Source organism: Mesocricetus auratus, unplaced genomic scaffold (assembly GCF_017639785.1).
Source record: "Mesocricetus auratus isolate SY011 unplaced genomic scaffold, BCM_Maur_2.0 Super-Scaffold_100011, whole genome shotgun sequence".
NCBI lineage: Eukaryota > Metazoa > Chordata > Mammalia > Rodentia > Cricetidae > Mesocricetus > Mesocricetus auratus.
Window position 1 is genome coordinate 44,653,388 of NW_024429195.1, and position 11,797 is coordinate 44,665,184.

Consider the following 11,797-nt stretch of genomic DNA (forward strand, 5'->3'; position numbering starts at 1 on the left):
CCCCCACCTTTTTTTTCCCCGATTCGCTATGTAGCGCAGGCTTGCCTAGAAATCACAGAGCTCCTTCACCACCATGTCCAGCCTTGAACATTATTTTTGTTGGGTCTCTTCTCCCTACCTATGACCCTGTGGCTCCTTCACTAAGTCCTCTTGAGGCAGCTCAAAATGTCCTGTCTCCTACTGGGACATTCCCGACACCCAAGACAATGGGATCCTTCTCTTCACATGATCCCCTCCAGCTTCGTTGTTCCATACATCTGACATTTCATGCCTCATCCTCCTCCAGGCTGCCTCCTCTTCCTTAATCTTCCTCCGTCCTTCCAGAACTATCTTCCAACGGTATCACAGCTAATAATGAACTAGCTGTTGCCTGAATCTCATCTCACTCTTACTCCAAGAGCTGAGACAGATCAGCATTCAATTACCAGGTAAGCCAGCCCTGGCCACGCAGGGCGGGAGGCAGAGCATGCTCAGAGCTGGTTGTTGAACTTTGGTTCCCCTCCCTTTCACCCACTCCTAGAGCTTCAAACATGAATCCCACCCAGAAGCGTAAGTGGGGCAAGAAGAGGGCGTAGGACAGAGAGGGCAGCGTTTGCTGAGATCTGGTCCTCTTTCAACCTTTGTCCTTCTTTCCTCACTGTCCCCTCCCTTTGGCTGGACAGCCCTGAACCATGGGGTCGATATCGTCTGCAGCCCAAGGCCAGGTTTGCGCAAAACCCATGTGTCCTTTGAGTAATGTGATGTCTGTGTTTGCTCAGCATATAATCCCTTCCTACCAGGGTAAGAGGTCCCTGCCGTGGAAACACAGAAGAGAAAGCCTGCAAGGGACCTTTTGGGGGCTGCAAGCCTAAGCTGCGGGGTTTCCCGAGCAGCCTGTGGGAGTCGTTCTATCTGGGAGACTACAGCGGTTTCAGGGTGTTTCTATCTGGGAGACTACAGAGGTTTCAGGGTGTCTCCTCTCCCTCTTTCCCGTGTGTCCCACTCTCATCCCTGTCTCAGCCCCATTTTCTCCCTCATGGTGACAGTGCCCAGGCCCAAGGCCAGGGTAAGCTTGGTACAGTGAGGCACTCTCCTGGATGGGAAAATTTTAAGGTGAAGGCAAACAATTCATCAATGGAGAAAGCCAGCATTTTAATGAAGGATTTTCAAACAGTGAATGCTGCAAATCACGATGAACAAAACAGCATATTTAAAAATAAACGTGGGCTCCATGCTATTCACTTTCTTTTTTTGGCTTCTGTTTTTTGTTTTAAAAAGGGGGGTGGGGAGGATGGAGGAACCTGTCATCGCCTAAACATTTTCTCCCTGAGCCCCTACCTCTTGACTCCTTCAGGAAGTTCTCATTTGGGCGAAACAGTGTCCCTGCCTCTTCTATTTCCTTCCCCCCTCTCAAGCCTGTCGCTACCCCCAGCCCCCAGCCAGCTTGGTGGCAAGGCGGGCGGGCGGGCAGTGTGGCAGATGCCGGGGTATTTATAACCTGGAAGCACTTCTTGGGAAAGTGACTAAGATGCTAAGAGCGTATTTATAGCTAAGCTCTGATGTAAGTGTCAGTGGGGAGGTAGGACCAGGCCAGGCACAACAGCAAAGGGGTGGGAAAAAACGGGAAATCATGGGCGCCTGACAGGAGGGTGTTGGAAAGGTGGCACCAGTGCCTCCTACAGCCATTTTTTTGCTACGTCCCCTGAGCCCAATTCCTGGCGCAAACAAGTAAGGCCTCCTAGGCACCGCCAGAAGTGGGCACTTACAGTCTCATGATCCAGATCCCCCAGGGACTATCAGGCTGTCACTCACCTGCAGTGACCAACAGAGGAACCAAGAGTTACAGAAAGCAGTGGCCAAAAGTCTTCAGCGTGTTTCCAGGCCTGGGGAGAGATGCAGACAGACAGAACCATCTCCTAATCCTTTCTCCCCCCCCTCTCCACTCCATGGCACCCTGGATTTCTAGGCCTCTACCATCGGGCTCCATTGCCATGTGTCAAAGGTGGCCGGGATGCAGTGTGCAGGACTTCCTCTGTTGTCTGGCAGTGGTGGAGCCGAGGAGCCATCCCCTTCCCGTTGTCTGGGAGGGAAGCAGGATGGTAAGGGAGAACATGAGGCATATTCCTGGGCTCCCCAGAAGCCTCAACCCTGTCCCTGAGAGTCATGGCTGCTGCCCAGAGGCTGCTGTCCCGTGGTGGGACTGCCACATGCTGGACGCCGGTGGTACTGAGGCAAGGCCTTCAAAACTTTCCTTTCCCCTGGTCCAGAATTGGAACTCTCCAGGCAGCCCCACCAGCTGAAGAGGAAGATGGGGATGTGGGGGGGCTCTAAATCACACCTCTTTTGTTCACACCCTTCTCACCAATGCCTCCCAGCTTCTTATCGAAACTGGGGCCCGAGGAGAAAAATCTAGCCAGATACCACTCTCTTGAATCAGAGGTACAGGGTCACTCCCATTTAAAGGCATGCACCTTATGGCTGGCTACACAGCTCAGTGGTAGGGTACTAGACTAGCGTGTGCAAAACCCTGGTTTCAGCCCTCAGCACGGAATAAAAGCCAGGTGTGGTGGGCGGCTCTTACCTTTAATCCCAGTACTTAAGAACAGAAGCTGAAGGTCAGCCTTATCGACACAGGGAACTGAAGGTCATCCTTGGTTACAGAGGGAGTGATAAATCAGCCTAGAATACAGGGGAGTCTGACTTAGACAACACTGACAAGACAAAGCAACTCACCATAGTCTTGCCACTAAGGAGGCTGAGACAGGAGAAGGATCATCGACTTGCTCTTAGGAGTACTAGCCAACCTAGCTAACATAGAAACAGTTCATCTCAAAAGACAAAAAACAAGTCGGGCGTTGGTGGCGCACGCCTTTAATCCCAGCACTCGGGAGGCAGAGGCAGGCGGATCTCTGTGAGTTCGAGGCCAGCCTGGTCTACAAAGTGAGTTCCAGGACAGCCTCCAAAGCTATAGAGAAACCCTGTCTCGAAAAACCAAAAAAAAAAAAAAAAAAGACAAAAAACAAAACAAAACAAACATTAACAACAATAATAAAACCAGTCTGACTGGCGTGAAAGAAAAATCTAGGCAGTAGTGGCACATGGCTTTAATACTGACACTCAGGAGGCAGAGGCAAGCAGATTTGAGGGCAGCCTGGTCTGCAGAATGAGTTCGAGGACAGCCAGGGCTACACATAGAAAGTGTGTGTGTGTGTGTGTGTGTGTGTGTGTGTGTGTGTGTGTGTGTGTGTGTGTAGGGGGGTTAGGGAGTGGTGGGGGAGGGGAGAAAGGAGTCAGAGACTGGGAGATGACTCAGAAGGTAAAGCTAGGCCTTGCAAGCACAAGGCCTGCATTACAGTCTCCAGGTAGAAATGGGAACACGAGCTCATGATCCCAGCGTTGGGGAGGCACAAAGAGAAGACAGTTTTCCTGGGATTCGGTGACCAACCAGTCTAGCCTAACTGATGAGTTCCAGACTAAAGTAGATGAGTGATATTCCCGAGGGTGGCACCCAGGGCTGTCCTCCAGCTTCCGCGCACATGCGCATGCATGCACACGCACACACACTACACACACAAAACCAAAAGCCAGTGGAGAGTGCTGGGCGGCTGGGCGATGAGGAGCTAAGGCTGCCTTGCCTTTCCTGCTCTGTTCTCTACATCCCTTAAGCTTCCCATTTTCCAACCACGCCGACGGAGGCCTGGCACCACCCCTGGGATGCTTTAGAGCCGGCCAACTCCTACAGTTGGCCCTGAAGACAAGTGGTCACTGGGCACAGGCTCTGCAGAGCACATGCCCCTCTGCCAGCCTCGATGGACTCTGCCCTGCCGAGCTGTCAGCTTGTGTCACTGCTACCCCCACTTCTCTGGGTTTCCCCAGGCATCGCAGAAGCACGTCCTCACCCTTGCTCTGGCCCTCTCCCAGTTGGACTCTGGGCAGCCAGCACAGGCAGGGTCAAAAGGTAACTTCTATGTGCCGTGGCACTGCCACCTTGGCCTGAGAAAGAGGACTCTAATTTTCCTACCACCCCTTCCAAACTCTCACCCTATTTCCTAGAAATGGAGGCCAGAATTCTTCTGTCTGGAGATTCCCGGAGAACTAACCATTGGTACCCATGGCTGCCTCAAAACTGTTACGGAAGTCATGGGCAAACTGGGAAGACAGGAGGCGTTAGGAGTCGCCCATCCCCACCTGACTCCTATGGAGTCCTTACTCTGGTCCCAGACCTTGGGAACTGAGCATATGAAATCTCCCTATTTCTTGCATCATGCGTGTCCACATTGTACTCCCCCACCCATACCCCTACCTCATGCCACCACAGCCAGATGGTGAAACTCGAGCCCAGGGAAGACCTCCACGCCCTAAAGGGGCTGTGATGGGCAGCACAGCTGGCCAATCCTAAGGCTCAGAGGTTGGGTCTGCTGGCTGACCACTAGGTAAGGGAGCCCAAGCAGCTGGCTCTAAAGAGGCCCTGCTCAGTGGTCAGTGGTCAGTTATGAGTGGTGAGTGCCAAATATAGCTGCCCATCAGATGAACTCTCAGGCATCCTGAGCCCCAGCCGTGGAGGACAAGTAGCTCTGCCCTTTATCAAGAGAAGCTGTGACACTGTCTGTCCTGCTGCTGCACCCGCTTTGGCTTATTCAATTGCCACCCGGAGCTCTCAACTCAGTCAGGGCCATCTACTCGGAGCATGGGGCTTTCAGATGTCCAGCTCTGGCCAGTGCTACTGTGGGCATTGGCATGGTTGCAGAGCACAAGATCTGCATGCCCGTCCTGTGGGGGCCCGACCCTGGCACCCCAAGGAGAACGTGCTCTGGTTCTGGAGCTGGCCAAGAAGCAAATCCTGGAGGGGCTGCACCTGACCAGCCGTCCCAGAGTAACTCGCCCTCTGCCCCAGGCAGCACTAGCCAGAGCTCTCCGGAGACTGCAACCCCGGAGCGTGGCTCCTGGCAACCAAGAGGAAGTCATCAGCTTTGCCACCATCGTAGGTGGGTGAGGGGAAAGAGACAGGCAAGTGGAGGAAGGAGGGGAGTCCTGCCAGAGAGGCAGGAGGAGTGGGGTGTGGCAGGAGAAGGAGGAGCTGAGGACAAGGATGGTTGTGAGACAGTACAGGCTCTTCCCAGAGATCTGAGTGAGGGACGGTGCTGGGCAGGGTGCAGGAGTGTCAAAGGGAAGCTTTGTCTCTGTTCACATTTTTCTTTGCTTTTTTTTTTTTTAATCGTTCGAGCAGACAAATCCACTTCAACCTACCGCTGCATGCTCACCTTCCAGCTGTCCCCGCTTCGGTCCCACCACCTGTATCACGCCCGCCTCTGGCTGCATGTGTCCCCGTCCTTCCCTGGCTCGCTCTACCTGAGGATCTTCCGTTGCGGCACCAGGAACTGCCGGGGATCCCGCACCTTCCTAGCCGAGCACAGAATGACTTCCTCGGGCTGGCACGCCCTAACTCTGCCCTCTAGCGGCCTGCGGAGTGAGCATTCTGGAGTCGTGAAGCTCCAGCTGGACTACAGACGCCCAGACCCTAACAGCACTGTCGTTCCACGGCCACGCAGACTCTTGGACACGGAGGGACAGCTGCGTCCCTTCTTGGAACTTAAGATCCGAGCTAATGAACCCGGAGCAGGCCGGGCCAGGAGGAGGACCCCCACCTGTGCGCCTGAGACCCCCTTATGTTGTAGGCGAGACCACTATGTAGACTTCCAGGAGCTGGGGTGGCGGGACTGGATCCTGCAGCCCGAAGGATACCATCTGAATTATTGCAGCGGGCAGTGCCCGCCACACCTGGCTGGCAGCCCTGGCATTGCTGCCTCCTTCCATTCAGCTGTCTTCAGCCTGCTCAAAGCCAACAACCCCTGGCCTGCGGGTTCTTCCTGCTGTGTCCCCACTGCCCGAAGACCTCTCTCACTCCTCTACCTCGACCATGACGGCAATGTGGTCAAGACCGATGTGCCAGACATGGTAGTCGAGGCCTGTGGCTGCAGCTAGCAAGAGGACCTGGAGGTTCTGAGTGAAGTTCAAGGATCAAGTTGGAGGTTCCCTGGCAAAAGACTCCTGTGTCTGGAAGCTTGAGATTTGCCGACCCATGCAGACATCCAACAGGCTACCTGGCGGTGTGACTGGGTTTGACCCCCATGGAAATCACATGGGCATTTTCTTGCCCTAGATTCCCGTCTATTTCAGGCTGTTGCAAGTGTGGACAGATGGGTAAACTGTTTCCTCTCCAGGGGACTGTCTGGCCAGCACCATTTCCTACATTGAGCCCTGTTCCACGACAGCAGGGGATGTCATGGGAGGGAAAGATGGAGGCAGGGGAAAATTACTTAGTCTCTCCCCAGAAAGGAAATCCCTCTTGTGATGCAGTAGGAAGCAGAAGGCCCAGCAGGTTGGGAGAGGGCGAAGAAGCAGGCTAAGAACAGGGTCTATTGCCTGGTTGAAGCCGTGTCAAGAGGAAGATGAGCAAGGTAGCAGGGGGTGAGTCACGGGAATTGAATGTTAGTAAGAAGAGATGCTGGGCCCATGAAGTTCCCTAGCTTCCCCTCGAGGACAAGACTCATATGGAAGACATAATTTATATTTTCTTAATAAAAACGAGAAAGAAAAGCAATAGTGCCATAAACAAAGGGTGCTCTGAGGACCTCTGGCAAGTCCCCAAAGCCCTCTCTCAGAGGTTTTGAAAGCACTTTCATAATAATACTAAGATGCCATTTGCGTTGCACAGTGTGGACAGGGTGTGGTGGTTTGCACTTATAATTAAAGCATTCATGAGACTGAGGCAGGAGGATCATCATGAGTTCAAGATCACCAGAATTCAAGACCGTGAATTCTAGGCTGGCTTGAGCTACTGAGATCCTGCCTCAAAGCAAACAAATGCACACAGTGGAGTTTTCCAGAGCATGCTAGATGATACAGCTGATTATATCACTGCTGAGAGATTAGGAGCTTGTCTATTCTTTTCCTTCCTCTCCTTTAAAATTTTTTACTTATAGTTGGGCCGTGGTGGTGCACGCTTTTTTTTTTTTCCCGAGACAGGGTTTCTCTGTATTGCTTTGGAGGCTGTCCTGGAACTCACTCTGTAGACCAGGCTGGCCTCGAACTCACAGAGATCCACCTGCCTCTGCCTCCCGAGGGCTGGGATTAAAGGCGTGCACCACCAACGCCTGGCCGGTGGTGCACGCTTTTAACTCCAGCACTCGGGAGGCAGGGGCAGGCAGATCTCTGTGATTTCAAGGCAAGCTTGGTCTAGTCTCTGTGAGTTCGAGGCCAGCCTGGTCTACAGAGTGAAGTCCAGGACAGCCAGGGCTGTTACACAGAGAAATTGTGTCTCAGGGGGAAAACAAAAAAAAAAGGAGAGAAATTGTATTTATTTTATGTGAGTCTTCTGCCTGCATACAGTGCAGTACCTGTGGAGGTCAGGAGAGGGCGCTGGATTCCCTGGAACTGGAGTTACAGACCCTGTTCTGTGTTATCTGCTCCCTGAGTGCCGAGCAGAACTCAGAGCCTCAGTAAGAGAAATGCGTGTGTCTAATGGCTGAGCCATCGCTCCGCCTTTCCCCACAAACCTTTTTGTTGTTGCTGTTTGTTTTTGAAACAGCCCATTCTAGCCTGGAACTCTTAATCCTCCTGCCTCAGTGATGGAATTAAGGCATATATCATCACACCTAGCAACGTGTTCTCATTACCATACTTCTCGCCTTTAAATTTTAACACAATACTGATATATGGAAGTCACACATAAAAGAGTATCAATTCTTTTTCTCAAATATTAAGGAAAAGGTACTGGAGAGTTGGTTCAGTAGTTAAGAGTACCTATGGAACTTGATTTCAACTCCTAACTCCCATGTTAGGCGGCTCACAAACTATCTGTAACTCCAGCCCTGTGGATCCAATGCTCTGACCTTCAAGGGCGCCCACACTCACATATACACACCCTACAATTAAAAGTAAAAATGAGCCTGGCCGTGGTGGCATACGCCTGTAATCCCAGCACTCGGGAGGCAGAGGCAGGCGGATCTCTGTGAGTTTGAGACCAGCCTGGACTACCAAGTGAGTTCCAGGACAGCCTCCAAAACCACAGAGGAACCCTGTCTCGGAAAAAAAAAGAAAAAAAAAAAAAAGACAGTGTTGCTCACAGAGGACAGAGGTTGGTGGCTCAGCAATCGAAACTCCAGCTCCAGGGAACCTGGCACCTTCTTCTGACCTCCATAGGAAGCAGACATGTATGCTGTACACATACGTGCGTGCAAGCAAAACACTCATGCACATAAAATCCAGTAGATAAATCTAAAATTACTTCAGTTAAGAGAGGCTGGGGGCAGTTCATTAGGTGAAGATCCTGACACACAAGACAGGATTTGTATTGGATTCACCAGTACCTGTGTAAAATACTTGGGTGGAGACATCTGTGACCTCATTACTGGAGAGAAGGCTACCTGAATCGATGCATACCAAGTACACAGAGAGAACCTGTCTCAAAAAAAAAAAAAAAAAAAAGACGGCTGGCTAGCTGGATGGTGTACTAAGATGTTTTTCCTCTTTGCTTTCTTTTTTTAATCTCTTTTGGGGAGCCCACCACCCAGTTCCCAAGTAAATCACACACGGAGGCTTATTCTTAGTTGTGAGTGTCCGGCTTTAGCTTGGCTTGTTCTAGCCAGCTTTTCTATTTCTTTATTTTATTGTTACTATTATTATTATTATTTGGTTTTTTTGAGACAGGGTTTCTCTGTGGCTTTGGAGGCTGTCCTGGAATTAGCTCTGTAGAGCAGGATGGTCTTGAACTCACAGAGATATGCCTGCCTCTGCCTCCCCAGTGCTGGGCCACCACCCAGCTCTAGCCAGCTTTTCTTATCTTTAAATTAACCCATCTGCCTTTTCCCTGTGGGCTTTTATCTTTCTTACTCCTATTGTATATCTCAATTTCCTTCCCACTCCGTGGACTGCTGGTTCGCTGGGTGCCAGATGACCGGGTGGCTGGAGGGCTGGTCTGAGAAATCCTCCTCTCCTTTTTCTCTCCTTGCTCCTCTTCTGCCTTTCTCCTTCTATTTATCCTCTCCACTGCCAGCCCCGCCTATCTTGCTCCTCCTTGCTATTGGTTCAGCTCTTTATTAGACCACCAGGTGTTTTAGGCAGGCAGAGAAATACAGCTTCACAGAGTTAAGCAAATGCAGCATAAACCAAAGCCACACACCTGAAAACAATATTCTACCACAGGGTGGTGGCGTCACACACCTTCATTCCTAGTATTCAAAAGGGAGAGGCAGGCAAATCTCTCAGTTCAAGGTCAGCCTGGAGTACAGAACAAGTTCCAGGACAGCCAGGGCTACACAGAGAAACCCTGTTTTGAAAAACAAAGAACAAAAACCAAACCAACCAAACAACAACAAAAAAGAACTGCTGGGCGTTGGTGACGCACGCCTTTAATCTCAGCACTCTGGAGGCAGAGGCAGGCGGATCTCTGTGAGTTCAGGGCAGCCTGGTCTACAGAGGGACTTTCAGGACAGGCTCCAAAGCTACAGAGAAACCCTGTCTCAGAAAAAAAAAAAAAGGTGGAGAGTCAATGAGGACTCTGCATGTAAGGCAGCTGCTGCCTGAGTACCTGGCTACACCACAGGCTGCCTGGAGAGAAGCAACTCGTGCAAGCTGTCGTGTGGGTTGAGTGAAATCCCCCAGGGGCTCATCTATTTGAATACTTAGTCCCAGTTTGTGGAACTCTTTGGGAAGGATTGTTCTAGTATTAATAATAATAATAATAACAATAATAACAGAGAGTCAGAAATTACGATAAAAACCTGTTAAATCCAAAGCACAGTGGAGGAGCCATCAGCAGAGCCTACTCTGTTTCCCAGATGAAAAACCATCGAAATCTCTCCAAGGCCCTTTTATCTCTTCCTGTCCCTCTCTATCTGCTTCCCTTGGTCCTCCAACATATCTGTGGCTAATTCCGGTCAGCCAATCACTGGCTCTGCTTTCTGATTCAACATGTAAGTTTTTTAAGGAGTCCTGGAGGGGGCTGGAGAGTTGGCTCAGAGGATATGAACACTGGCTGCTCTACCAGAGGTCCTGAGTTCAATTTCCAGCAACCACATGGTGGCTCACAACCATCTGTAATGAGATCTGGTGCCTTCTTCTGGCCTGCAGGGATACATGCAGGCAGAATGCTGTATACATAATAAGTAAATATTAAAAAGAAAAAAAGAAGTCCTGGAGTGTCCGTGGGAACAAATATTACACAACAGCGTCCTTGTGAAAGGAGATGCATCGGAGATGCATCTCTGTGGCAGACTTTGAGGTTTCAGAAGTGCTTGTCATTTCCTTTTCCAGTTTGTTCTCTCTTCCTCTTGTGTCTCAAGATGTAGCTCTCAGGGGCTGCTTCGGTGTCATGCCTGCCTGCCTGCCTGTTGCCATGCTGCCCACCACGATGGTCATGGACTCACTCTCTGAAACTGTGAGCCCCAAGTTAACACTTCCTGTTGTAAGTTGCCTTGGTCATGCAACAGACTGTAACTAAGTCAGTTGTCTGAGTTCTCCAAGTTGTCCCCCACCTGGTGCCCTCTTCTGGCCTGCAGGAGTACATGCAGGCAGAACACTGTAAATAATAATAATAATAATAATAATAATAATAATAATAATAATAATAACAAAAGAATGGTTCCCTCAGACTCATAGCTGGATGTCTTGTCACCAGGGAGTGGCACTATTTGAAAGGATTATAAGGATTAGGAGGTGTGGGACACTGTTGCAGGAAGGGTGTCACTGGGGGTGGACTTTGAGTTTTCTTTCTTTTTCTTTGGTTTTCTTCTTTTCTTTTGGTTCTTCAAGACAGGGTTTCTCTGTAGCTTTAGAAGCTGTCCTGGAACTTGTTCAGTAGACCAGGCTAGCCTAGGATCTCACAGAGATCCTCCTGCCTCTGCCTCCGGAGTGCTGGGATTAAAGGCTTTGCCACCACCGCCAGTGAGCCCATGCCAAGCCCAGTGCCTCTGTCAGAGGATCAGGGTGTAGCTCTCAGCTACTGCTCTAGCTATGCCTGGCACCAAGCTCCCTGCCATGATGATAACGGGTTAACCCTCTGAAACTGTAAGCCAGCCCTAATTAAATGCTTTCTCTTGTAAGAGTTGCAGTGGTCACGGTGTCTCTTCATAACAGTAAACAGTGACTAAAGCAGCGCTCAAGTGCACCCTCTGCTATAGGCACACAAAATAATCGAAGATGCAAAGTAAGTAAAAATTTAAGGGCCGGGCGTTGGTGGCGCACGCCTTTAATCCCACCACTCGGGAGGCAGAGGCAGGCGGATCTCTGTGAGTTCGAGGCCACTCTGGTCTACAGAGCGAGTTCCAGGACAGGCTCCAAAACAATATAGAGAAACCTTGTCTCAAAAAACCAAAAGAAAATTTTTTTTTAATAAGCTAGAAACCTGGGCATGCTAGCACAGGTTCCCCCCATCCCCAGACAGAGTTTCTCTGTGAGTTCAAGACCAGGTCAACATAGAGAATTCCAGGACAGTCAGGGCTAATATGGAGGGACTCTGTCTCAAAAATCAATCAATCAATCATCATCAGGGCTGGAGCGACGGCTCAGTGATTGAGAGTACTGACCTCCACAGGACCTGAATTCAATTTCCAGCACCCACTGGGCCCCTCACCACCTTTCCAAACTTCAGGTGCAGAGGACCTGACATTCTCGCTGACCTCCCCAGGCACCAGAAATGCATGTAGGACACAAATATGCATGCAGGCTAAACACTCAGACACACTTAAATAAATAGACATTAAAAACTAATATAAAAAATTAAATACAGCCGGGCGTTGGTGGCACATGCCTTTAATCC

General features: G+C 50.5%; 1 protein-coding gene and 1 long non-coding RNA gene across 3 annotated transcripts; one reads left to right on the top strand and one right to left on the bottom strand.

The window, feature by feature from the left end:
• Positions 1-1,110: 1,110 nt before the first annotated feature.
• LOC121143259 lies at positions 1,111-5,374 on the bottom strand. Of its 2 annotated transcripts, XR_005880451.1 has the most exons (4): positions 5,241-5,374; positions 2,561-2,658; positions 1,954-2,059; positions 1,111-1,862 (listed from the first exon to the last, which is right to left on the bottom strand). It is a non-coding gene; the product is annotated as an uncharacterized LOC121143259 (long non-coding RNA). The 2 variants fall into 2 exon arrangements; XR_005880450.1 differs by having other exon boundaries at positions 1,111-2,059.
• Inhbe (inhibin subunit beta E) lies at positions 4,424-6,562 on the top strand. Its single transcript, XM_005079754.4, has 2 exons — positions 4,424-4,964; positions 5,207-6,562. The coding sequence occupies exons 1-2, from the start codon at positions 4,667-4,669 to the stop codon at positions 5,959-5,961; spliced, it is 1,053 nt and encodes a 350-aa protein (XP_005079811.2). The 5' UTR covers positions 4,424-4,666; the 3' UTR covers positions 5,962-6,562.
• Positions 6,563-11,797: the final 5,235 nt, after the last annotated feature.

Excerpts from the sequence above, each read along its gene's own strand:
- Inhbe (XM_005079754.4), top strand. The coding sequence starts at position 4,667 with ATGGGGCTTTCAGATGTCCAGCTCTGGCCAGTGCTACTGTGGGCATTG. Across the intron at positions 4,965-5,206 it reads CAGCTTTGCCACCATCGTAG|ACAAATCCACTTCAACCTAC; the intron begins GTGGGTGAGGGG and ends TCGTTCGAGCAG.